General features: G+C 33.5%; 2 protein-coding genes and 1 long non-coding RNA gene across 11 annotated transcripts in view; 1 reads left to right on the top strand and 2 right to left on the bottom strand.

The window, feature by feature from the left end:
* The window catches only part of LOC127065247 (kinesin-like protein KIF2A), a 31,804-nt gene extending 12,276 nt beyond the window's left edge, over window positions 1-19,528 (top strand). For 2 of the 8 annotated variants that reach the window (XM_050997335.1, XM_050997337.1), the window contains exons 2-12: window positions 6,448-6,542; window positions 7,342-7,437; window positions 9,242-9,382; window positions 9,856-9,886; window positions 10,577-11,009; window positions 11,099-11,672; window positions 11,752-12,001; window positions 12,096-12,250; window positions 12,340-12,546; window positions 12,669-12,843; window positions 13,343-15,342. In XM_050997335.1, coding sequence (XP_050853292.1) covers window positions 6,448-6,542; window positions 7,342-7,437; window positions 9,242-9,382; window positions 9,856-9,886; window positions 10,577-11,009; window positions 11,099-11,672; window positions 11,752-12,001; window positions 12,096-12,250; window positions 12,340-12,546; window positions 12,669-12,843; window positions 13,343-14,532 — 3,347 coding nt within the window. In that variant the 3' untranslated portion in view covers window positions 14,533-15,342. Of the gene's footprint in view, window positions 1-823; window positions 6,095-6,447; window positions 6,543-7,341; window positions 7,438-9,241; window positions 9,383-9,855; window positions 9,887-10,576; window positions 11,010-11,098; window positions 11,673-11,751; window positions 12,002-12,095; window positions 12,251-12,339; window positions 12,547-12,668; window positions 12,844-13,342; window positions 15,343-15,398; window positions 15,492-16,852 lie in introns of those variants that run through there. The other 6 variants (XM_050997333.1, XM_050997330.1, XM_050997331.1 and 3 more) reach the window with 6 other exon arrangements.
* On the bottom strand, window positions 15,939-17,188 carry LOC127065251 (uncharacterized). Its single transcript, XR_007781985.1, has 2 exons — window positions 17,065-17,188; window positions 15,939-16,944 (listed from the first exon to the last, which is right to left on the bottom strand). It is a non-coding gene; the product is annotated as an uncharacterized LOC127065251 (long non-coding RNA).
* Window positions 19,529-21,571: 2,043 nt separating the features above from the next.
* On the bottom strand, window positions 21,572-25,228 carry LOC127065249 (protein adenylyltransferase Fic). 2 transcript variants are annotated; one of them, XM_050997340.1, is made up of 6 exons: window positions 25,036-25,228; window positions 24,584-24,979; window positions 23,822-24,494; window positions 23,126-23,197; window positions 22,710-22,916; window positions 21,572-22,629 (listed from the first exon to the last, which is right to left on the bottom strand). In XM_050997340.1, the coding sequence occupies exons 2-6, from the start codon at window positions 24,780-24,782 to the stop codon at window positions 22,269-22,271; spliced, it is 1,512 nt and encodes a 503-aa protein (XP_050853297.1). In that variant the 5' UTR covers window positions 24,783-24,979; window positions 25,036-25,228; the 3' UTR covers window positions 21,572-22,268. The 2 variants fall into 2 exon arrangements, with proteins under 2 accessions (XP_050853297.1, XP_050853298.1); XM_050997341.1 differs by lacking the exon at window positions 23,126-23,197.
* Between the last annotated feature and the right edge of the window lie 46 nt (window positions 25,229-25,274).

Raw genomic sequence — 25,274 nt, 5'->3', positions numbered from 1 at the left:
TCTGTTAGAAGATCGTTACTATTTTATTTGAATTTATTTAATTAAGAGATGCATTGTTTCTTGGTTACAAGATTGTAATTATTTTGAGTGCAAGGATATATGTATACATTGCATACATAAGCAACGTAAATTGTTTTTAATAATTCCATGAATAAAGCACGTTTTGTATTTTATCTTGGAGAAAGTTCTTCGTATATTTTGCTACGAAGTAATAACAAAATTTGCACTACTTTGAGTTTAAAATTTTGACCTAGATCGATACTGTTTGTATAGGATGCTCACTTTTTTAACGCAAGGTGATTAAAAAGAAGACTATTTTGTGTGTAAGGCTTAACGTCGAAATATATCGTCTCTTCGCGCATCTATCAATACGTAGCTTTACATAGCAATGCGTCAATTAAGTGTGTGTGTGTGTGTGTGTGTGTGTGTGTGTGTGTGTGTGTGTGTGTGTGTACACATATATATACAGACAAGATACATGTTTCATTAATTTTATATTAAATTCAAAATCAATTGCTTCGTATTATTAATCGTGTAAAAGTCGAGATATGTTCATTTCTCGACAAAAATTGTCTTCTGGAATTCTTTTCAAGCTTCGATTGAAACCAACTTGCTGTAATAACGCGCAATCCGTTGACACGTTTTTAAAAAGTCGCACGCGAAAGTGACATAATATATCTTTGCGTTCTCTCGTGGTTATCGGATACACAACTGTCCGCACATGTCATACGTAAATACATACGTATTTCTATGCGCACAGTGTATATATATATATATGTATATATATATGTGTATATATATGTATATATATTACTGAAGTGTATATATTTGGTAACCTAACCTCAACGACATTTCAAAGAGTTGATTCGTTATTAATCATACATAGGTGTCGCGTGAATCCAACGGATTTTTTGTATATGTCGGTAAAACAGTTCTGTTGGGTGGTGTCGCCTAGTGGTAATCTCAATATTAATTCGATCGGTATGTAAGGTATCTCTGTATTTCTAGTATCGATACTTTGACGAATGGTGGCGTTAATGATAACTTTCGTAGATTCGCTTTGAATTTCGCGCCATTGTCATGTCTTTTCATGACCTCATAACATCTACTTAGTTACATCCTGTTTTTTATCCCTCATCGAGATTCATGAAATATTGATTTTTGAATGCAAGTTACAGAAAGAACTTCTCTTCTCTTCTATCACAGCGCGAATTCATTCGCGCGCGAAGTCGGTTAGAAAAATGATCCATTAAAATAACGCGTTGAAATCTTACTGCACTTACGAAGGCTGAAAAAGTGAGCGGTCTTGCGTCACTAATTGAATTCAATTTCAGTGCAGTTAAATTCACTGCACCGCGTGCTATTTTAAGAAATCATTTACCGTGTCACCTTTACGATAAGACATATTCCGTTCAAAGTAGGTACAAGAGAGCCGCTTATTATATTTTTTATATGCATATTATAAAAAAGAAAAAGAAGATAAATAGAAATTATTTCTCTTTCTTAATAATGATCCTCCAATGTAAGAACCATCGATGATCTCGCATTCGGTTGTAATCAAATCTGACGAGAAAGGAATAAATGTCAAGGTCTTAAAAAAAAGAAGAAGAAAAGAAAAGAAACAGAAATAAAATGCGCGCGATTCCGAATAAGGAAAGATTTCGATGCCGTTAACGAGACCCGAGAGAGTCAGGGACAATACACGTGAAGTATACTTTGCCCCACCTCAACGCCATTTTCTTTCTCTATGCGCTAGAATATGAGTTAAGTAATGAACACTGTTAGGACGAACATTCGTTTTAATGTAAAATTTATTAAAGTGCATTGAGGGGGAAACAGTGGGAAAAATTTTTTTGATATGATTCGTTGATATGAAATCGATTTGTTCGACACAATATAAATTAAACGTTCGATAGATATTCAATGGCGTGGTATTGTTCATTCGTTTTTTTCCACACGACGGATTTGCGGCAGGAAACAACCGCTTAAATTTAATGTTCAATAGACCGTAGAACACGAGAGAGAAAGAGGTAGACCCCCGAACTGATTATTTTAAAACACCCGCCTTAATCGGGATGTGAGTAAAATATATAGATTAAAATTTCAATGAAAACTCGTGCTACTTTTTTTTTTACGTTAGTCAAGATACCTCGCGAGTTTTTCACGTACGACCGAAGATCAAGGCGAAGAAGGTAACGCGGATATAGATAAAAAAAAATGGTGCATAACGATCGCGTTCGATGCATAGAGAGGAGTGCATCGCATATCTCAGTGTGTATATATGTTTGCATGTATGCATGTATATATGCATCACGGCACGTAGGAAATCGGCTCGACTTCCTAGTGCAGTGTAAATAAATATGGGCTGTACCGAGCACAGTCACGCATCAGAAGAGTCGAGTCGCCTATCGCGAATACTAGATGAGTTTGTTCTTCCGTACCTCATAGATAGATGACTAGAGAAAGAAAGAGGGGGAAAGAGAGACGGAAAGAGACAGATCGTGTCGTCTAGATGATGCAGACCGTATGTTCGTTGCACTTTTGTCTGCACTTGTGAACTCTCTCATTGTTGCAAGCCAAGTAATTAACAAGGTTCGACAATTTTGTTTTCTTTCTCTCTTTCGAAGTTTTCAAAGGCTCATAAATGAATCGAATAGACTTTGAAATACTCCACGGAACGTGTTCTCGTTGTATAGTTGAACTCTATTAACGATGCGTAGCTAATTTCTCTGGCGATTAGGAAGTCTATCGACGACGAGTTACGCCTTTGAAGCAATGAAAAAAACGAGGACGTGTTCGTCGTTTCTGGTTGTTAATCGATTTCTTCTTTCTGTATCATTGTCGAATAATTTATATATGTGTGTTCGTAATTATGCTGGAAGAAAAATTTGTCCTATTATGCGAAATAATTGCTATACGTATAACGCGAAATCAAACTTTTTTGGTTATTCTACTAGAAGGAAAACACAAGCGTGTACATATGTATATGAGATGAACATAAAGATTCGATAGCGCGTAACGCGATCAAGCTCATCGAGCCGAGTCGAGAAATTGTTTACTCGAGGGTTGACGAGGAGGGGACTGTAGAAATGACTCCCCGAGCGTCATAATAAATGCGTTTATTAAACAAGCTCTCTCTCTCTCTCTCTCTCTGAGAGGATGTTGTCAGTCGATCCAGCGATGTCAGTGCGAACGAGACGGCGTTATGACGCTCTTGCTACTCTCCCGCCACTATTACTATCGTCCTCGTCGTCGTCGTCGTCGTCATTGTCGTTGCTACTCTTGGTGGTGGTTATGCTCCGCTAATCCGTTCTCCTTTTAAAGCCGTTGTCTTCCCCGTCGATCGTTTAAATGTCAGAACAAGGTTTAGTTAAGCGCGACGTGAGTGCGAATGAGATCAGTGCCAAACTATATGTTTACCCGTAAAAGTTCACGTACAAATTATTATTAATACAAGCTCGTTCGTTTTCTTTTTCTTTTTATTTTCTTCTTTTTTTTTAATATTTTTTTTTCTTTTATCAAAAGTTAGACAAAAAGTGCAACGAAATTGAAAAAAGAATTTGCCGATTTTACGTTCGACGTTGTATTCAACATAGAATAGTTATTTCGAATTTGGTATTCGTCGAGGAATTTCGAAGAATTCGAAGCATTTGGATCGAGAACGACCGTGAAGAATAGCCAGTCTTCTTCTTCTTCTTCTTCTTCTTCTTCTTCTTCTTCTCTCGCTTGTGCTTTTTTCCAGACGTTTTTTCTGAAACACGTTTTAAACTACACAACTAAGACTTCGGTCAAAGAGAAAGGAAGAAAAAAAAGGAAGAAAGAAAGAAAGGGGTAGACACATGGAAGGTTTTCTATTTCCGGCTCTATCGACTCTCGACGAACGAAAGTTGGCGAAAAAGTTAGCTCAGTCTATCTCCTCTCTTCGACGATATTAATTTACATCTCTTGTCTCTCCCTCTCTCTTTCTATTTTCTTATATGATTCCTCAAGAGAAAATCAATCGGAGAGCGTACAATAAGAATATATAGGAGTGTGATAGACGAACCACAAAAGTAGAAAGCCGAGAAACGACGTGGCATACCGCAAACTCACTTTTCTGAAAATACGACGAATGAATAAAAGAAATTATATTTACTGTACGATTTAGTGGTAAACCTATATATAAAGTGTATTTAAAAAGGTACGATGGTACCCAAGGGATAATAGAGATACGTAAGAACCTCTCATCGAGGAAGCCACGAACGATACGAATGTGATATCTTTTTTCTTTTTTTATTTATTTTTTCTTTTCTATTACTATTATTTTTTTTCCTTTCTTCTTCGAGAAAGGAAATTGTTTGATGGTTGACGAAGATGATTTTTATTAAGAGGAAAGTGAAACGAGTGAAAATCGACTCGACGATACCGATATCGGAGTGACTCTGCTAAGCAGCCGGTAACTTCGATACTCGAAACCACCTGGTTGGTAAGATTACACCTTGGGGAAACGCTTCGGCTTTTGCGCAAGTAGCCGAAGAGAAAGACGGAGGCGAGGATACGGAAAAGGTAGAAAATAACTGTTCGAAAAAAAAGCAAGAAAGAGAAATACCGGTTGCATCGGGACACCCGATAGAAAGGGTAGATCGGAAGAGACACCGACATTCGATTGTCGTAACTCGTAGAAGAAGGATCGATTTTTCTTTGATCGAAACATCTTCATGATCATCGTTTCGCCACAGATGGCGAAGTTTTTCTTCGTCGATGCGACGAAGACCTGTTCGCAGGTGTCGATAGTAGGAAGAAGTTAAAGAAGAAAAAAAAAGAAGACATTGGCCGAAGAGATCCCCGAGCCGGCTGGAAGCATCCAGGACGATGAGGAGAGTCGTCAGGATGTCGTCCTTGAATCTTCCTTTTTCCGTATGAAGGACATTTCTAAACATGGATTGGTTGTCGCGGTGCGTCTGTGGCTCGAAGAAGAAGGATCTTGATGAGGAAGAGAATAGAACGAAGGAGACGAGTAATAAGAAGAGTAAGAAGAAGTCGAAGATATCGGAAGATTCTTCTTCTTTGATTCCGATCGGTAATATTTCTTTGAGTTGCGACGGCTCGCGTAACGTTGACGAGGTTAGAAAAGAGAACGTGAAGGAGAAGAAAGATCATCGTTTTGAGAACAGTCAAATATCATTAAACGAGAAAGATGAAAAATTAGAAAGAACGATCGATCGAGATGTTGAAGTTCCTACGAGCAATGATCTTCTCGAATCTAATTGGACGACTAACGAGGAAAGATTCAGTCGCGAGAATGATTTCAATAGATTGATCGAAAACGAAGAAGTTTGGTATCGTACAGATCACTCTGCATATAACGACTCGAGCAACGAAGAGGAAGAGGAAGAAGAGGAGGTGGAGGAGGAGGAGGAGGAAGAACAGACGGAGATTCATCAGTACAGCGATGATTCTTTGAGCAAAGATTCCTCGAAGGATAATCGATCGGTGGAGGACGAAGAAATTTTTAGAAAATCTCTCTCGAGATCAACGACGGCGTCCGTCGGTACTTCTAGTCCTGCATTCGACTTGTTAACCGGTGAAAGGCAAGAGGATACCTTTTCGGAGAATTCGTTGAAGGTTTTTAGAGCTAGAAGAAACGAAGAGAGGATATCATCGAGGATCAACTTTCCTAACAAGAGTCCTTGTAACGGTTACGACGTTAGATCGAAGAGTCGAGAGAAATCTCCGACGACAACGCACAAGAAAAAGAAGGATAGAACTAGAAGATCGAAATTAAGCGGCGCCGTTGTTGAACGTTCCATCTTAGTTTCTCAAAATAAATCTAAACGAAAGTGCGAAGAAAATGGTGTCTCTATCCTCGGTGAAATTAACAAGTTTGGATTCGACGAATCATTAACCGTGAAATCGGCTACCTTCGATAAGAAAGATATTAAAAAGAAGCTGAATTCTTGTAGCTTCGAAGTGAGACTTCAAGATGACGAGGATCGTCAAAGAGAGAGAGGAAGGAATAAGGGAAGGGAAGGGTCCATGATACCAAGACCTTTTTCTCATAATCGTATCAAAGGGGAAATGATAGCTCGTGTTAAGTCGGAAAAGGAAGAAAACGGTATATTTCCTTAAAGTATCGACGATAGATCGTTAGAATTAGAATAGAAGATTCGAAAGAAATTTTATTACAAATTTTAATAAGACTAAAAAACTTTTTATAGCCCCAAAAAATTAGCCTAAAAAGTTTCGAAAAAGAGTAAATAATATTTTTAAGATCAGCCAGGAACTTTTAACCCATTCTGTATTTAAATGGATTAATTGTTAAACTATGGAAAACGTAAACGTTTTCGTCGAAAACACTCGATGATGATATATAGACATCATTTACAATTGGTTTAAGTATGGAGAAAATTGATAAATTTCGTTGGATATTTTCTAATATCTTTTTCTTTCTCTCTTTTCTTCTTTTAGGTCGCGTTCATTCGGCTATCGTCTCTGGTGTCAATTGGGAGCAACGCACCGTAACTGTAGAATGGTTCGAAAAGGGGGAAACCAAAGGGAAAGAGGTAAGCCATTGTGAAAGAACCGTCTGCGTAATCGTCGATGCGTAATTCTTGTTAATTTGTTATTATTAACGCATATTCGATTTTGTAACAAAATAACAAACTAATCCGACTTCCTTCCTTTTATCTTCGACCTTATTCTTTATTCTTCGGTGTGTCGTTCTATTTTCTATAGTTCGATCAATTTTCAATTGGAGGCGCTTCGTGCGACACGAAATTGAATTACGCGCCAATTAACGTCGCTGTTATCGATACAGGAAGGAAATTTAATCAATTTAAGTTTTCTTTTTCCTTCTTTTAAATTCAAGGAAAATATCGTAGCATTGGTAATATAATTAAAAAATAATTTTCTCGTCGAATCTTAGAAATTTTGGTTTTTAGAATCCTAGGTCACGGTTATTTGCACTATTTTTGAATTGGAGCTTACGCAATAGTGACGAATGCAATAGCATGCTAATGGGAACGCGAGTCTATTTCCGACAAGCTACAAAGCTACTTAGAACGTGATTTCTTCTTAACCCGATAACATGTTTTAAGTGATTTTTCTGTGTACAAGCATCGTAATTGATTAGAAAACAAAACAAAAGAATTAAAAACAAAAAAGTCCATTTACTTTTCAATATATTCAGTAAAACGTGTTAATGATATTATTATAATGCCTTATCAGCCGAGTTTAATACCACGCCGAAAGGTGAAATATCACGTTTCTAAATAAACGCGCCTAATTTAAATTCATTATCGAAGACTTTTAAACGTAGAACAAAAATCATTTTTTAACCTCGTTAATTTATATTCGATTTAGGTGGAGATCGATGCAATTCTTGCCTTGAATCCCGAATTAAATAAAAAGACGATGGGACCACCGCAGATGAACAATGTGGTAGAATTAGTAGCGAAGGTACGTTGAAATTTATTATAATAATAATAATTATTATTATTATTAGTAGTAGTAGTAGTGCAGTAGCAGTAATATCTATATTATGTCTTGGTATCGATGATAAACTTTATATATCTAGTATATTTCTTTAAAAAAGAAAGCCATATTATATACATATAATAGAATCGAATTAGGAGAAGGGAGTACGGTGTATAATGTTTATTAGTTCCATTGAAAGGAACGAATATGTCCACGGACATTTATTATCGACTAAGAATCGAATTCTGTTTACTCGTTGCCTGGGATACGTAATACTTCTCTTGTGAAAAGAATAACGTGGCTCTTCTCGTTTAAACGACAAGGGATATTAGGGACCGGTTGTAGGCATGTTCCAGTACATGTACGTCTTTCAGGTACGATCGTTTGTTGTTAACCTGTTAACTGTATTTCACAATTATACTCGTCATGCGAAAAAAGAAATTATTTTTTGTTATTTAAATTCCAATTTTATCATTTGAAAACTAAACAATATTTGTAAATTTAAGGCGTTTAAAAATATTTCAAGACAACAACAAAGTAAAAAAAAAATCCACTACACAGTTAGCAGTTATTATCGTAAAAGGTTTTTTATGGCGATTTAATTTCCGTACCCGATGCGGAAACGACACGAACACGCCGCAACCCAACGCGTAAATGACGCGAACCCGACGCGAAAATGACACTGCAAGGCGAAGCTACCTGTGATGAAGCGTGTCTTACTGAATCTTTTTATTTTTTTGTTTTCCGTTATAATTCAATTTAATTTTATTCCGTGATTGACGTACTCGTTATAGTTTAATTCAATTGTAATCTGTGTTTAACGAGTATATTCGTCGTCTCTGAATTTTTACTACATACATAGATACACATTTTTAAAATAAACTCACACAGTTAACAGGTTAGTATTGCAATTTTACCACTGTTGATTTTATTTACATGAAATACTCGTACAAGTTTGGATCTATGCTACTTCCGGTATCTTAAGTATGTACACAAAGTAATAGTGTTAAAAAAAAAAAAGAACTACCAGTTGAATCCTACCAGTGTTCGTCTCGTACGATATTTTTTCCTTTTTATTTTTTATTTATTTTGTCATTCATATAGATAACTTCTTAATTTGCATTACTCGACGGATGTTACACAAAAGAGGAGATTAGTCTGGATCTTTTTCTTCCTTTTACTTTTTCTTTTTTTTTTTTTTTACGTAACGCAAATGACATATGTATCTCGTTAGGAGTTAGCACTTAACGAGAAAGTAACGACAAAGTGAAACGTCCCGAGATTCTCTTTCCTTATTTCTTTTGTTTTCTCGACAAATCCCCCGACGTCCAAGTTTTAACGCGCGAGATTCCATCATTCGTGCTACTAACATCGCAACATCTTTTTTCCTCCATGGACGCTGCTCTTCTTAACCACGGATCTGTACCGACGGATGGGATCATCGACCTCGGAAATCCGCTTCGAAATAACAAAAAAAAAAAAAATCAAAACGATACAATAATGAAACAAATCCTAACGAAAAAAAAAATCATCTCGTTGGCAAAAATTTTGCTGCTCATCCTCGATTCCTACCTCCTCATTTTGATCGACCATTTTGAAAAATGTAAAATTTTCATTTATTTTATTCACTCTTTTTCTCTCTCTTTGATTCTCATTTTTATCTTACATCAATTTAATTTGCCTTATTATCAACGCGGGCTTCTCGAATTCGACGAACGAATCGTGATAAAAAACACTCTACACAACACACACACATGCGCGAAATAAATGAAAACGACGAACATAGGACTCTTCCGGCGAGGAGGATGAGGGGGTTGACGAGTTGGAGAACCAAGAGGAGGGTTCACTAGGACGGCATGGCGGTCACACCGCAAGAAACGGCCTTACATCCGCAACGCTTCCTGTACGAGTCACATCTCGTCTTTCGGTAACGCGCACTCCTACCCCTAAACATCTGAAAAAAGCAATCCTCTCTAAGTCCTCATTCTCTCCTCCATTTGCGTCTCCTATATGCTCTTTTTCTTTCTCACACGGAAGCACATTATTTTCAATTTTTCTCTCTCTCACGGCCTCTCTCATTCAATAGTCTTCCTTATTTTATTATCACTGGAATGATGGGTACTGGATTCTCTCAGAGGCGGCGTACATATGTATCATACAAGTACACAAGCGAAATATGTATCATACACTTGGCTTAAAAAAGAATGAAAAAAAAAAGAAGAAAAAAGAGAGAGAAGAACAACGTTCGTTTACAGCACCGGGCTCTCTTTCGGGAAAAGAATTTTTATTATTTGTATAAAGTTCGTTGCTTTGCTTTTTTTTTGTTTTCAAGGGGGCACTAAACTTAATTTTAGATGGTATCTCTCTCTCTCTAACGTATCGTTCTCTTTTATTTTTCAGTACTCCACGAGACCGTCTGTTCCAGTAAAAGGTACGTCCACTAATCGTCGTCTTCGTCATCATTAAGATAAGTTAGATCATAAATCTCGAACGTTGAAAGTTTTTTCACATGAATATCGAGCGCGCGGCCAGAAAGTTTTTAGTCTGTAAAGACACGTTCGATAAGTCAATTCGGTGGCCTCTCAACGTTACAGTTACGGTCTATGCGCCGTCGTTCTCTTCACTTAGGAAGAAGCCAGCTATTACGAATACAGGAACGACGTATGTTAGTAGTATGTCGCGGTTAGCGTGTGTCCAGGTATAAACTCATACATAGAAAAGTATCGATATTCGTAGCCTATATGCTAGAACACAAGGGCAAGGACCCCAGTACTTTCAGTACGGTGTATACACTGTTAGCAGTCGAGTGTTTCGTTCGTCGCTGGTCAGTCCTCTCTGCGGTTTTCTTTTCCTTTCTTAAAAAATTATTAAATTAACTTTCATAATCATGAGATTCGATCCTCTATTGTATTGTTTCAAAAGAAGAAACAAAGTTGTCTGCGAAAGATCTAGAAGCGATGATCAAGTACTTCATTTGGAGATCGATAACGGTAAGAGGAATTTATTCGTTGATTTTTTAAATCCTGAAAAAATTTTCAAACTAATGAGAACGACGGCGTGCCGATTAGAATTTATCCCTGACTTTTTCTTATAATACAATAGAAAAATCAAATGATTTCAGTGAATACGAGACAAACATCACGACAAACAGGTCGACCGACAAACATTATGGCTCCAGTAGCTTCGGTAAATGGTCATGGTGATTCCGTTTCTGGATTGACGGGAAGACGAGAATTGGAGAACATACCACCAACCCCGATGACACCGTTAAACGTTACGGCTGCGACTCAAAGCAAGCAAAAGCAAACTCAGCTGCAACAACAACAACAACAACAACAACAGCAGCAGCAACAGCAGCAAGCACAGCAACAGCAGCAGCAAGCACAAATGGAGAATGGCAGAGGTAGACGATCCAATGTCGTTAAGGAAGTGGAGAGACTGAAGAAAAACAGGGAAGAAAGGAGACAACGTCAGGCGGAACTTAAAGAAGAGAAAGAGGCTTTGATGAATTTAGATCCAGGCAATCCTAATTGGGAATTTCTTGCCATGATTAGGTCAGCTTAATTACAAGTCTATACACACATAATCGTTAGATCTAAATTTGACGTTTTCTGTTAGTTACGTATGTTCGTTCATATTTCAGAGAGTACCAGAGTAGCATTGAATTCAGGCCGTTGCGAGAAACCGATACCGTTGAGGATCATCAGATCACTGTATGCGTAAGAAAACGACCATTGAATAAAAAGGAAGTGACACGAAAAGAAGTCGACGTTATCAGTGTGCCCAGTAAAGATCAAATGGTAGTTCACGAACCAAAAGCCAAAGTAGATTTGACGAAATATCTGGAAAATCAGATCTTTAGGTTTGATTATGCTTTCGACGAAACTTGTAACAATGAGATAGTCTACAAGTACACGGCGAAGCCGTTGGTGCAGACAATTTTTGAAGGTGGTATGGCTACATGTTTCGCTTACGGACAAACTGGTAGTGGAAAAACACATACCATGGGCGGTGATTTTAATGGTAAAACGCAGGACTGTAAAAAGGGTATATACGCTATGGTCGCTAAGGATGTCTTCAAATGTCTTAAAATGGCGAAATATCGTCCATTAAATCTAGTTATCTCTGCTAGTTTTTTTGAAATCTATTCTGGAAAAGTATTCGATCTCCTGGCGGATAAAGAAAAGCTAAGAGTGTTGGAGGATGGGAAACAACAAGTATGTTTGTAAATATTGCATTTTATTTAAATCAATGCTACTGAACAAATATAAAAAATGTCACGTGGGTGATTTATAGGTTCAAATAGTCGGACTAACAGAAAAGGTTGTAGAGACATGCGATGAAGTATTAAAATTGATACAACATGGTAACAGTGCTAGGACGAGTGGACAAACGAGTGCAAACTCCAATTCTTCGAGGTCGCACGCGATATTTCAAATAATAGCACGAACCGCGGGTACTCATAGAGTACACGGGAAATTTTCTCTTATTGACCTTGCTGGAAATGAAAGAGGTGCTGATACTTCTTCTGCGAACAGACAAACGCGTGAGTTTATTATTTTCTATCAAACTCGTCCTCGCGTACTTTAGTCATACTAATTATATCCATTATTATTTGTGTCCATCGATTGGATATATAGGTATGGAGGGTGCTGAGATAAACAAGTCCTTGCTAGCGTTAAAGGAGTGTATTCGCGCTTTAAGTCGTAAAGGAGCACACTTGCCTTTCAGAGCAAGTAAATTGACTCAGGTGTTAAGGGACAGTTTTATCGGTGAAAAATCTAAAACGTGTATGGTTAGTTGAATCTATTTCTACTATCTATTTGTTACGTATCAAACGTTTATTATATATGTATATTATATGTATATAAATGCAATTTATAGATAGCGATGATTAGTCCTGGTATGAGTTCTTGTGAGCATTCCTTAAACACGTTAAGGTACGCAGACAGAGTAAAGGAATTAGCTGCAACCGATCCAACGGAGATAAAAGTTTCACCTACGGACGATGATCGAGGATTGAAGATAGAAGAACAGGCCAACAATAGTGTTCTCTCGGACAGTGATTTAGCACAACTTCGATCTTTGAATGTGAGTGATGCAACAATTCTTCTATCCCTATTGAAATGCAAATGAGAAAAAAATACAAATTTGAGTTAATAGTAATCAATGGAGAAGTAAGAATGAAATGGATTATCTTTGTGACAATTTAGGAAGGTGAACTTTCGCAAGACCTCTATACTTTCCACGAAGCAGTTTCTGCTCTACAATTGTTAGAAGAGGAGGTATTGGATACGCACAAAATGGTAATGGACAACACGACCAGATTTCTCAATGAAGCGCACAGCGTTTTCAGTGCAACTCACGAGGTGGACTACGATCAAGAAGGTAAGGTTTTTTTTTCAAACCTGCACGAACGTTTCTATGTTTACTACGAATATATGCTCCCAGAATTTGATTATTATCCTATTTTTTTCAAATATGTTCCACGTTATCTCTTTGAGTCGAATTGAAAGAGCCGTTAGTTGGTAATAGCAATAGACATCACGACATGTACGAAAAGGGTGTATCGCTTTAAAAGTTTGTGCATGATATATATATTTGTGTTATTAATAGTAGCAATGCACTTGCTTTTTTGTGACATGCAAAGAAATCGTTTAAAGTCTTATTCTTTTTTCTTTTCATTTCTTTTCTTTTTCAATTTTTTTTTTAAATTTCCTTTTTTTCCTTTTTTTTTCGTTTTTTTGGCTTTTCCTTAAGAGAGAAGTTATCACTCTCAAGGTCATAAAAACAAAAAGTACGTTTTTCGTTTCCCATCCAAATAAAAACAAACAAAACGAAAAACTTTATCGTCTGAACTATCACAGTGTGTGGCGTTTTATAACAGATTCGCGCTCTAAGACTAAGGCAAATTCGATCTTCACGTTAAGCCGGAGCTGGGGAAGCAGCAATACGACATTAAATACAACGATTATGATAAACGACAGTACGAACGACACTTCAGATAACAATATACAACAGGATATGTATGCAACCAATAAAACGAGTATCAAGAATACACTGAAATCTTCTTCGAAGGACGAAAGAAAATGCAAAAGTGATACGAGTTCCAACTCTACCGAGAATGATATAATTAATAATAGAATGACGCATGTAGAATCGAATAATATAAAGACAAAAAGTACAGGTACCGTTACGTTGAAAAAGACGATTAATAAAAGTTCGTCGGTGGTAGGATTTCGTTCAACAAAATCGAACATGAATCAACGTGCTAAGTGGGCTACGTCTGGAAAAAAGAAAGCATCGAAATATCATTGGTCCGGTACTTTTTCCGATCGATCCAAAAAATATAAACTTTTTAATGATAGAAAATATATATATTTGCCACGTGATAGTAATAGGAGTCCGTGCGAAGCCTTGACTATAACAACGTGTAATAATAACTCTAATATTTTCAAGGATAAGCAACCAGTGACAAATACGAACATCTTTCACTCAAATGAATTTGCTTTAAATGATCGAGTCTTTAAGAGCATTGAAAAAACGGAAAAACAATTATTTAATAATAATTATCAGTTTCCCGTCAACTGTCCTACAGAAGATTTTGACTTATATAATAATATCAAAACTGGTCAGGACAATAACATTAAAGAAGATATATGTTCGACTTATGACATTTATTCTGATCGTAATATAAATTCGAGATACAGAATGATGCAAGAAGATGAAAAACCAAATGTTATTACAGAGAACGTACAGAAGAACGACTTCTATATATCTAACAACAGTACTAGTTTTACCGGAGATAACAAATTTTCTTCTATTAATGTTAGAGAAGATCTAGTATCTTGCAACATTTTTGAATGTTGTAGAAACTCGGCCAAATGTTGGGTCAATTCGAAACTTAAAGATAAAACAGCTCATTTTAACAAACAGGCAGGCTCTCCTATTGTTCGACCATTTTATCGAAAATTATCAATCTTTATCTTCATCGTTATTAAAAATATCATTTTACTTTCATTCTTGCCGATCGTTTACATTGCCTTTATTATGTATGTACAAAGTAGGCAAGAATGAGAGTGCATTGCTATTAATTTGAGCGGAGAAATCCTAATGCAATCGTTTGAAGTAAACATCGAACAACGATTTTAATTTAGTGATTTAGAATCGTAAGATTTATCTTTTTTTTTTCTTTTTTTAGAATTGATAAGTCAAATTATATTAAATCACTAAGTGATAAACATCAATATCATTCAATCGCAAACATATAACGATATATAGTATTGAAATTAGTATTATTTGTACAACTGGAATGCTTCGGCAGAAATTTTAATTTAATAACCAAATACAAATTTTGAGCATTTGACTTTTCTACTTAAGTTTGGCTGCATGCACGCGAAAATTTTGTCAGTCGCTAATTGTTTTTTGTCTTTCTTTCTCTTTCTCTTTCTCTCTCTCTCTCTCTCTCTCTCTCTCTCTCTTTCTCTCTCTCTCTCTCTTTTTCTTTATGTATAATTATAACAAAAAAATTCAAGGTTTTCTTAAGTTACATTCCAATTTTTTAAATGGATGTATATGTGATTATATATTTACATTTGGTATAAGATTTTTTATAAATAATTAAAATTTTTTTTTGTTTATACAAAAAAGAAAGCATGTTTTCGTAAGATGATATTATTTATAATTCGTTTTACGAAACATTAGGAATTATTATAGTTATAAGTCGTATTTACGTTGCAAATGTCCATTTAAATTCATTCCAGAAAATGCACTATTATAATCATTGAAATCATTTACTACCGAACTTAAACTTGCAGCAACAAAAAAAAGAAAAAAGAAAATAAAGTCATAAGAACGAAATAAAATATAAGCAATGTGCAAAATTAATTCGAAAACTTAAACATAGACTAAATTATTAACTATAACGCCAGGAACCCTTACAGATTTCAGAAGGAAAAGAACAAAGTTTGAGTCACCCTACCTGAGGAGCTTCTCGTTACATAGACGTCTGATAGAAAGAAAACTATTTTCGGATGGTACGATAATATGCGATAAACAGTTCTATATAAACATCACAAAAAGCAGCTTGCCATATATATATATACACATATATATATATATATAATGAACATTATATTTTACATATACTAATTACATGTGCTCCATGAAATAATCATTATATCAGTGCATTCAATGCAAATTCAATCCAGTCAATCCCCAAAAATAATGTTTCTTGACGATATATTATTAATATGATATAGATTTGATTCGACAGAATTACACATTAATTTTCGGCATCTTTAACGAAGTTTCGAATCTTATTTAATTATGATTTTGTTGAAAACATAATTAAATATATGAATCTTTCATGTAACGACTAATTAATGTGTTAATTTTATGTTAATCGATTAGTCTCATAGATCATTAATAATGATAATAAAAATACTTATCGAGAAGAGCTTATAAATTTAAAAAAAAAGAAAGAAAATCCAAGATTATATTAGCGTCATCTCAGGATAAACTCAACTTTTTTCTTTTCTCTTATAATTTTCTCTTCTTCCATTGCACAGCATTCCGCAAGCATTGTTTAGTGCGTTTTCGTGAAATTATTCTTCTTCCTGTATATAAGCCACTGCTACAAATATACGAAAAGGTAAATTATTTTAAAATTATTATTGGTGCGTTGAAAAAGTAACTATGTGTATCCTTTAAATTGCCGATATATTATTAATGTGTTATGTATGCAAAATGAAGATTATTGTTAATAAATATTATTTTTGTGTGGATTACCTTTGTAACAGCTGTATTTTCTTTGTGCTAATTCAATATATTATAACAGAATGATACACGATGCCAGTCATAGTAATAGCATGTCAATGATAAAAAGCTGTGCACAATTTATTCTTCCAAACAATTCTATTTAACGATTATACATGTATTTAGAAAATAACATAAAATATTAAGTGAAATAGAAGGATTTGTGTGTTCTCATCACTGTGTTACAAAAGAAAAAAAAAAATCCCCCAAAAAATAACGCTTAAATCCTGTTAATTAAATTAATCACTTGCTTCACGATTAACCCACATGGTTGCTTAGGTATTCGATAATGACAACATACACTTGCGATTATTGACTAAATAATAATTGACTAAAAAACAAAGCGTATAAGGTGTCCAGAGCGAATCATTGTTAGTGCGTAAATATTAAATGTAAAACAAACAAAAAACACACACAGGCATTTGTAAATTGACGTATAATAATCCGGAGTGTGACAGGGTTCTCTGCCAAATCAGCCAGAATATCATCTTTGTGACAAAAAATTTTAACTCTGAATCTCCTGCCTTCGTTCTTAGATTTATGGCTCCAGGCTGACAGATATTAATGTTATCTGTTACAGCGTATGCCCAGAAATGGGAGCAGTTGTTGGTGCAGCAACGTGACAGCTTGAACACTGCATTGGACCAAGTCAGTCAATTCCGGAGCCAGTTACTGCAAGAAGAACAAATCAGTCAGAAGATGACGCGAACACGCAACTCGCGATATAATTAAGGATCCTTACCAAGAGTTACGAAAAAGACGAGAAAATATAAAAGCACACAAACACATTACCGGAAGGAAAGGCGCCAGCAAACAACTCGTAAAAGATGCCCACATCGTGTCCTCCTCTTGTCGCGTGTCAACTCTTTCTGCTCTTGGAAGAGTCGGAAACAACAGTGTAATTTCGTCGTCTGAGATTAGCACAGTTACCTGACTGCATACATATATTATCGACACACCTTTCTTGCCTTTTGAGATAAGAACAAAAATACTCTCTTTCTCTATCTCTTTTCTCTCTCTCTCTCTCCTCTCTCTTTCTCTCTCTCTCTCTCTCTCTCTCTCTCTCTCTCTCTCTTTCTCTCTCTCTCCTTTCTCTTCTCTTTTCTCTTTTTTCTATGTCTTTCTCTTACTCTTTTTTCTCTCTTCCTCTCTCTCTCTCTCTTTCCCTCTCCCTCTCCCTCCCCTCTCTCTCTCTTTCTCCTTCTCTCTCTCCATTTTATTCCAATTAAAATCAAGAGAAGAGATCCTATTTTTAAACAAAAATCAGTAGAAGAAGAAAGATATAAATATTATATTAAAAAAGAGAAATCTTTTTGAAATATAACTACACAATTTGCAGTTTTTTCCAGGAAAAGAGGCCGCCGATACTCTACTTTTTAGCACCAGATTTTAGTCATCGGTACTGTGTATTCCGATGTTCCCTTTATGAATCGCTAATACTGATTGTAGACAGACCATACCACATAAATATGATGTAGCTCATTGACGAGAAGAAATTTGCAAGATTATAATAAAAGGAACAAAGATTCGATTGACGTTAGAGATACATCCCGGGGGAAAAATAAAATAAATAAAATAAGAAGAGACAGAATATCAAAGAAAATTAGTGGCAATCTAACGCAAGAGATGATTATTTTCAAGCCAAAACAGAACACCCGTCCAATTGGATTAATGATGATTTTCTAATGCCGACAGACAAACGAGTCGTGTCTTTCTTTTTTTTTCCTTTATGGCATTTTAATACACTTGCTATTACCGAAAGTTTTCTGTTCAAACTGTCTTCGAAACTTTCGAATTAATTGTCGCTTTTCCTTCTCGAGATATTTTTATTATATGCGTTTACATTTCATAGCATTTTTTAATTTCGTCCTCTTTTGTAATGATTTCTCGTCAAAATGCTAAGATCGTACAGCGTCGTTTAAAGAGTTATCGTCAAACGAGTTCTGTGATGCACTTTTCTTTCCTGCGTATACTTTTATTAGACTTGGAACTCGTTTGTTCTCTACATATCGGCGATGTTCATTCGTTCGTTTAACGGCGATATTTAAAAAAGTATATCGTAACTTCCACATTGATACAATAAATAAGCATTGCGAGGTATCACGATATTTCACAACTACGCATAGATACCGTAGTATTTTACCAATTCATTTTATTTGTCCAAAATACTGTGATAGACTTATTCTGATCGCATTGTTTCCTGTATCGGGTGAAGATTATCATTGTTCCTCTCTTAATTGATAACATTCATTGTAATCCCACATCAAACTATGTGAGCCGTATCAAAAGTTGGAAGATAGTCCTCGCTCCAAGAGATATTAAAACAAAAAATTATAATAATATAATAATAATAATAATAATAATCATAATAATAATAATAATAATAATAAAATAATAATACAAAGAACAAGAAGAAGAAAAAAAAGAGAGAGGAATAAATAAATACATAAACATGAAAATGCTGGTACTCTGGGTCGTGATTAGTGTGGTTGATGAAATAACGCGTATGCACCGTACTAGAAGTTAACCAACTAAAAATCCAAACAAAGTGATGCATATAAAAAAATTAACATGTATTTAAGAATATATTATAACCGCTAAGAAGAAAAAAATTAAAATAATAATAATAATAATAATAATAATAATAATAATGAGATATAATAAAAAATACATTAAAAATAGGTCATTTCGTTTAAATAAGACGCAGGACGTTCGGTGTGTTGTAAAACAGATTTCATTTTAAATTAATTAAGGACTGTATCGTTATTATTGCAACTGTTTTAGGAGAGCTATTATATAAATATATGCATTAATGAACATGAGAAAATATAAAAGTATCGAGAACGAATTCAAGATTATTACGAGAGAGAGAATATGGCAAATACGTGTGTGCTAGAGTGTCTGGAAATTATTTTCGCTTTCATACACTTTTTCACATCGTTAATTGTCTGATAAATTAATTTTAACTTCGATCTTACGAGAAGCTTTTATCATTGCGAAGATGCATTATATATACAATATGTATATTCCCGTTAAAACATAGACAAATTTTAAGGTATTAATGTGCGAAAGAATATGCATGAGAGACAAAAAATGGATGTTCCTTTCAATTCGAATAGAAAATTGTTTTTCTTTTCCTTTTTTTTTCTTTTTTTCTTTTTTAATCAAAGAGGAAGGGCATGTATTACGCGAACAGAATGTCACGGTGTGTTGAACAATTTCTATGAGTAATATATGATTTCTATGAGTATATCAATTCTATTTATCTATTATTTTCTTTTCCACGCTCTATATTTCTCTCTCTCTCTCTCTCTCTGTCTGTCTCTCTCTCTTTCTTTCTGTATGAGTACACACACACACATACACATACCTGTATCCTTATCTTTTTATCTTTTCAGCATCATTAATATTTAATATTTGTCAAACGCGCGTAGATCCTGTTTCTTTAATTAGGATCTTGAACAATTTTTAAAAAACTAAGTCGTAGGTATATAGACGATCACTGTCTATCGAACAATATGCGAGTCAGTTCGTAAGATTTATGCTTATAATACCAAAATCAAGATTATCACTAGATAAATATGTGTGCACTTGTATTATCACGCAAAACACAAACAAATAAACAGACACACACACACAGAAGACATTAATTTACAATTAATACATTGAATTAGATTCTAAGCGTATTTTCGCGGGGGACCCAGTGTACTATCGGATAGAACAAGCCTTAGTGTATGAAACAGTTTGAACAAAATAAGAAAATAGAAACAAATGAAGTAAACTTAAATTACGGCGATTTACATGTTACACACTTAAGTGATACTCGCGTTTAAACCAAATAACGACTGATTTCAAAAGTATAACAATTTAGATGATAATGATAATAATAAAAAAAGAACTTGCACGACGGTGATCGAAGTCATCGATCACAAATATTTTAGTTTCCTCGTATCGATAGTGAGTGAACAATATATTGAACTTACTTTTCTTTTTTTATTAACATGTTTTTTCTAACATTTTTTTTTTTTAACATTCTTGTTGTTTCTCATGTAACGATCAACTAAACATGCGTATCATGCTCTGAAAAAGTTATATCCTCGTATATATATTTCTTCTCGCTCACATTATACTTACTACCTTGTCACTTTTAAAGGCGTATTATTTATTATTTTTTAAGAGCTTCTGTAGCATAAACAAATCGATGCATGCAAAAGGATAATCGCTCTTTAACTTGTACATGTCACGTTATTATACGTATTATTACGCTATGACAGGAAAAAAAGAGAAGAACAAGATATTTCAAATTAAGTTCACAAAAATATTCTCGACACTTGTCTGCTATAAAACGTGAACATTATTCGTACCTTTTGAAAAAAACTATTTCTACAAAATATTTCAATATATATATTGGCTTTTACGAACCATCCGAATTTTATATAGCAGAGTGAAAATTAAGATACATATATACAAATTAATGCTTTCGACATTGAATGAATAATTTATTAAATATCTTATTTCTCTAATTTTTTATTTTTTTTATTTTATTTTATTTTTTTTTTTTTTTATATATATAATGAATAAGCATTTATTACCATTTTCTTGATACTACAGGCGCTAAGTGTTGAAAAATTGGAGGTCTATTATTACAATGTCATTGTAGACGCTTAGCATTTGTGGATTCAATAGAGATTTCGTATTTTTAATACCAGATCCACCCATTCTCAATGCCGTATCACATTAACTTAGGATTATACATAAAAGAAGATTTAGACAGAGGTAAAGATCGGCTAAATGTGTTTCTCTGTCTGTAAAAGAAAAAAGAAAAAAGAAAAAAAGAGAGAGAAAAAAAACAAACAGCATAATATACGATTTTTGGAAAGAAGTGTTTTATGTATAAGTAGTGACGTACTGATGATAAAAGCTTACTAGCGAGAAATGTTAATGTTTTATTTTTTATAATCAAATAATTTATGAGAACAATTACGAAGTAACAATATACAATCCCGAATATCATATGCATTTAGTCAACTTCTGAGCGGTTTTAATCGATGTACACAAAATTAAATACGTGTACATCCATGTAAAACAGAGTTTTCACGTTGTTGCTTAATGAATAAAAAAATAAATCCAACTAAAATCATACAATCGACTTCTTATCCTAAATAAAAGATATATATGTCCCGTTATATGTATGGATAATCTAAAAAAAGCAAATTAAATCACGAGCAAATTATTTCCAATTCTAATAAAATTATGAAATATAAAAATTGTTTATAATTATTTGTTTTTGACAATCAAAAATATGTAAATTTAACAAGTAAAAAAAGAAAAGCAAATAATTTCGATTACAAATCGCGTATTTATTATTGTTTATAATAATTTGTATATTACATATGTGTGTGTTATATATGTATATAACTTGACCAGCAAGTAATGATTACAAATTGTTTCATTAACTGAGTTACAATATTCAAATAACTTACTTATTTTTAAAGCGTATATCTTACATAAATTTTTTACATTATTGCATCACAGTTTTAGATTTGAATTGAAATCTGTACACAATTGAAATATTACATTAAATTTATATAAGAGTCAACAGAACGCATGGAAGAAATTTCTATCAACAAACAGTTTAAGATATAACAAACATGTTTGTGCTGGAACAATATTGAAGTATAAATAAATCACTTTAATAATTTCGTCTTCACAAATATAGTCGTAACTTCTACAAAATATAAAACTATTTTACAAGAAGTGTTTGACAGAGAAAAAAATGTTTTGGCAAGACTTTATCGACATGTTATAAGTTCTAATCTTTAACAATATAAACTTACTTTCTCTGCACTGCAATGAGAACAATTAACGGAATAGAACTATATCATGCAGACGTCATATTTAAATAAAATAAATTTGATGACTCAAAATACAAAATTCTAATATAATCTTTGGCATACAGTTTTTTACATTTTATCTAATAACTTTGGTTTCATTTTTTAATCGTCCTCAAAATCACCACTACTTTCATTTTCTAATATAATTGTATTTTGCTTTTCTGTAAATAAAATATCTTGACTTAAGGCTGGGACTTGTCGAGAAAATTCACTAGTGGCCCACAAAAATAAATCTAATGTTTGTTCTGTACATTCGGCTATAAATCTAACAAACGGTCTGACATCGCCACTATTAGCGATTTGCAAATTTTCGTAATACTTATGACGATGTTGTTTCTGAATGATGACTGGAGGGTATCCTGCTTGCATAAGAATCATATTCATTAATAAACGGGATGTTCTACCATTACCATCAGAAAATGGATGTATATGCACTAATTTATAATGGGCAAGAGCTGCATATCTACAAAATATTTTTATACGTATTAATAACAAGTAAATTTTCCATTTAAATAAATTAAAAAGAAAAATATATTTTTTTACCTCACTGGATGCATTCTGATAGCTCTCTCACTATTTAGCCACAAAGCAAATTCTTCCATAAGGTAATGTATATCATCAGGGCCTGGAGGTATATGTCCACCTACATAAACTTGAGTACGTCGAAATCGTCCGCCTTCGACAGGATCTACGTGTCCTAAAACTCGTCTGTGTATTTCTAATATATCTTTTATAGAGATTGATCCTACTCTGCAAATAATCAAAATATTTAGATTCAGTTTGGTCCTATGCAAATATACAAGTTGAAGCAATTACAAGACAAGTCGTTTTCCTTAATTGCAGAGCATTGTACAATGAGAAGAATTAACAATTAACCAATTCCACAAATTTATAAAAGTGATGACAAATGTTTTACAACACAAAATGAATAATTTTAATGATTATATTACAATGCTCACGTTTGGAACGTTTGATCACTCTCAGTACCGCAGCAAGCTGTATTATAAGCATTCCAGTCTGGAGCGTTCAATCTAAGCAAAAGCATTAGATACAGCATTTAGCCATAATAAAAGAATTTATTAAACTGTTACATATAATGTAAGTTTTATACTATAATGATATGAAGTAGTTATATAAAATATTATAGAAATATAATTATATTTTAAAACAGTTTCTTGTGATAAAAATTTTAATATGTTTTATACAAGTACTTTATCAAGACCTTAAAAAATTCTAAATTATTGAATTTTTGCATATTACCTGTAAAATTAAATACAAATATATTTGCAACAAATTAAGAAATAATTACTTGTCACATTATATGACAACATATTACTTATGTGCAAAAATTACATTCCAAATTCTAATAAGTGATAATTAATGAAAATGTATTTTCTATAATAGTTTCACGAAATATATCATGCACTATAAACTGTCTTCAAAATGAGTTCTCTATAAACAAAAAAAAAAAAACAAAACTACCAAAAGCATGAGATAAATAATTTTAAATAAATATTTGTAAATTAATTCAGAAAGTTCATACCAAATTATAAAGAAAAATATAAATCAAGACTTGTAAACCAATTAGAATTAATAACATGCATATGAAAATAATGTCACATGTGATATGATTTTTTTATCATAGAATAACTCACTTATTAACTAATGTAGCATTGATATATTTCATGGCAGCATCTAATCCAAGTATTTCATTGTGTTCATCAATACTTTTTCCAGCAACAGCAATTCTTGTTTCAACAATGGCTCTTGTTTGTGCTAAATTCATAGTATTTCCTTCTATGCCCACTGTATGATAAATATGTTGAAAGTAAGCTTCTTTCTTAGCTCGTATTAATGCAGCATTGTTATCTGGTATAGCAGATAATGCATTTCTTTTTTGATCAATACGTCTTAAAAATTTCCTATCTAGTTCTTCAACAACGCGTGCAGTTCTTTGGCTGTTAATTAAGGCACTTTTATGATTTGGTTGATAACTTAAGGCACGTATATAAAACTCATTAGCTTTGATAACGTCATTTTGCATATGTTCCAAAAACTCTCCATAATGATTTAAAACATCTGGATGATGCGGTGCTAATACTACAGCGTGTTGAAATAATTTTATAGCTTTTTTCTGTTTTCCAGAAAGTTTCATCTCTAATGCTAAATGTAAAGATGATAATGCTTCAGCTGTGGATGCAGCTGTTCTTTCTATCTCAGAATTTTCTACTTCAGATGGTTGCAATATGATGCTCATTGCAGCTTCATCATAAACATTCAAAATGCCTTCTGAAGGCAATGGTGAAAATACATGATGGAACTCCTGCCCTAAAAAGAAATCCTTGAATGAAAGAACTTCTGAAGTTTAGAATTCTTAATATTAAATTTGTTTATAATAAAAAGTTTTATAAACATACCTGTAAAATCTGTCGATAATCCACATATATATTGCGTTAACAATGTGCCAATAACGGCGACTGCAATCCCTGATACGAAGACAAGAAACACGATTAACCGATTCGGTGTCATATCGTCTACATCATCTTTTTTCACACTCTTCACGTAAGCGGACTTTGTGCAAAATATATAATTCTCTGTGGTGCTAGATGGTGGCATCTTTTATTAAAATAATAATATATCGAAAGCTTGATTTCTTTATTAAACTCTATCATCCTTTTTCTTATGACGTTTACCGTACAACAAGAACGACTGACTAGAATCGACTTTCCGATATATGTGGTTCATTTCTATTGGTTACCTCGATTCACTTGCATACCCTTCACTCTATTACATAAACTACATTTTTGGTGCAGCTGAAATATATATAATTATTTATATGTATGTGTGGATTATTTACATAAATACATACCCAATTGAATCGCAGGCAAAATGTTCTTTGATACGTAATTATCATATATTAAACGTACATTATTATTAAAATTATGCTACAATTACAACCAAGTTTTAATATAAAAATTTATAGATATACTATCGTACAGTATAATTATAAAATAGTATTCGTATTTTTTGTAAGTTATATATAAGACATTTATCTATTTAAACATAACTAATCTTATAATATATAAAAAACATAATGAGGAAGTACAA

The sequence above is a fragment of the Vespula vulgaris genome, chromosome 7 (assembly GCF_905475345.1).
Source record: "Vespula vulgaris chromosome 7, iyVesVulg1.1, whole genome shotgun sequence".
Lineage (NCBI taxonomy): Eukaryota > Metazoa > Arthropoda > Insecta > Hymenoptera > Vespidae > Vespula > Vespula vulgaris.
The sequence above is the reverse complement of the archived record's forward strand: the minus strand, read 5'-3'. Positions and strand labels throughout refer to the sequence as shown.

What these genes read in the sequence shown, in the direction of transcription:
- LOC127065249 (XM_050997340.1), bottom strand. Translation starts at nt 24,782, where the DNA reads ATGCCACCATCTAGCACCACAGAGAATTATATATTTTGCACAAAGTCC. An exon ending in AATGCTACATTAGTTAATAA is followed by an intron (nt 23,198 to 23,821) that starts GTGAGTTATTCT and finishes GCTTTTGCTTAG; the next exon opens with ATTGAACGCTCCAGACTGGA. An exon ending in ATCAGAATGCATCCAGTGAG is followed by an intron (nt 22,630 to 22,709) that starts GTAAAAAAATAT and finishes AATATTTTGTAG; the next exon opens with ATATGCAGCTCTTGCCCATT.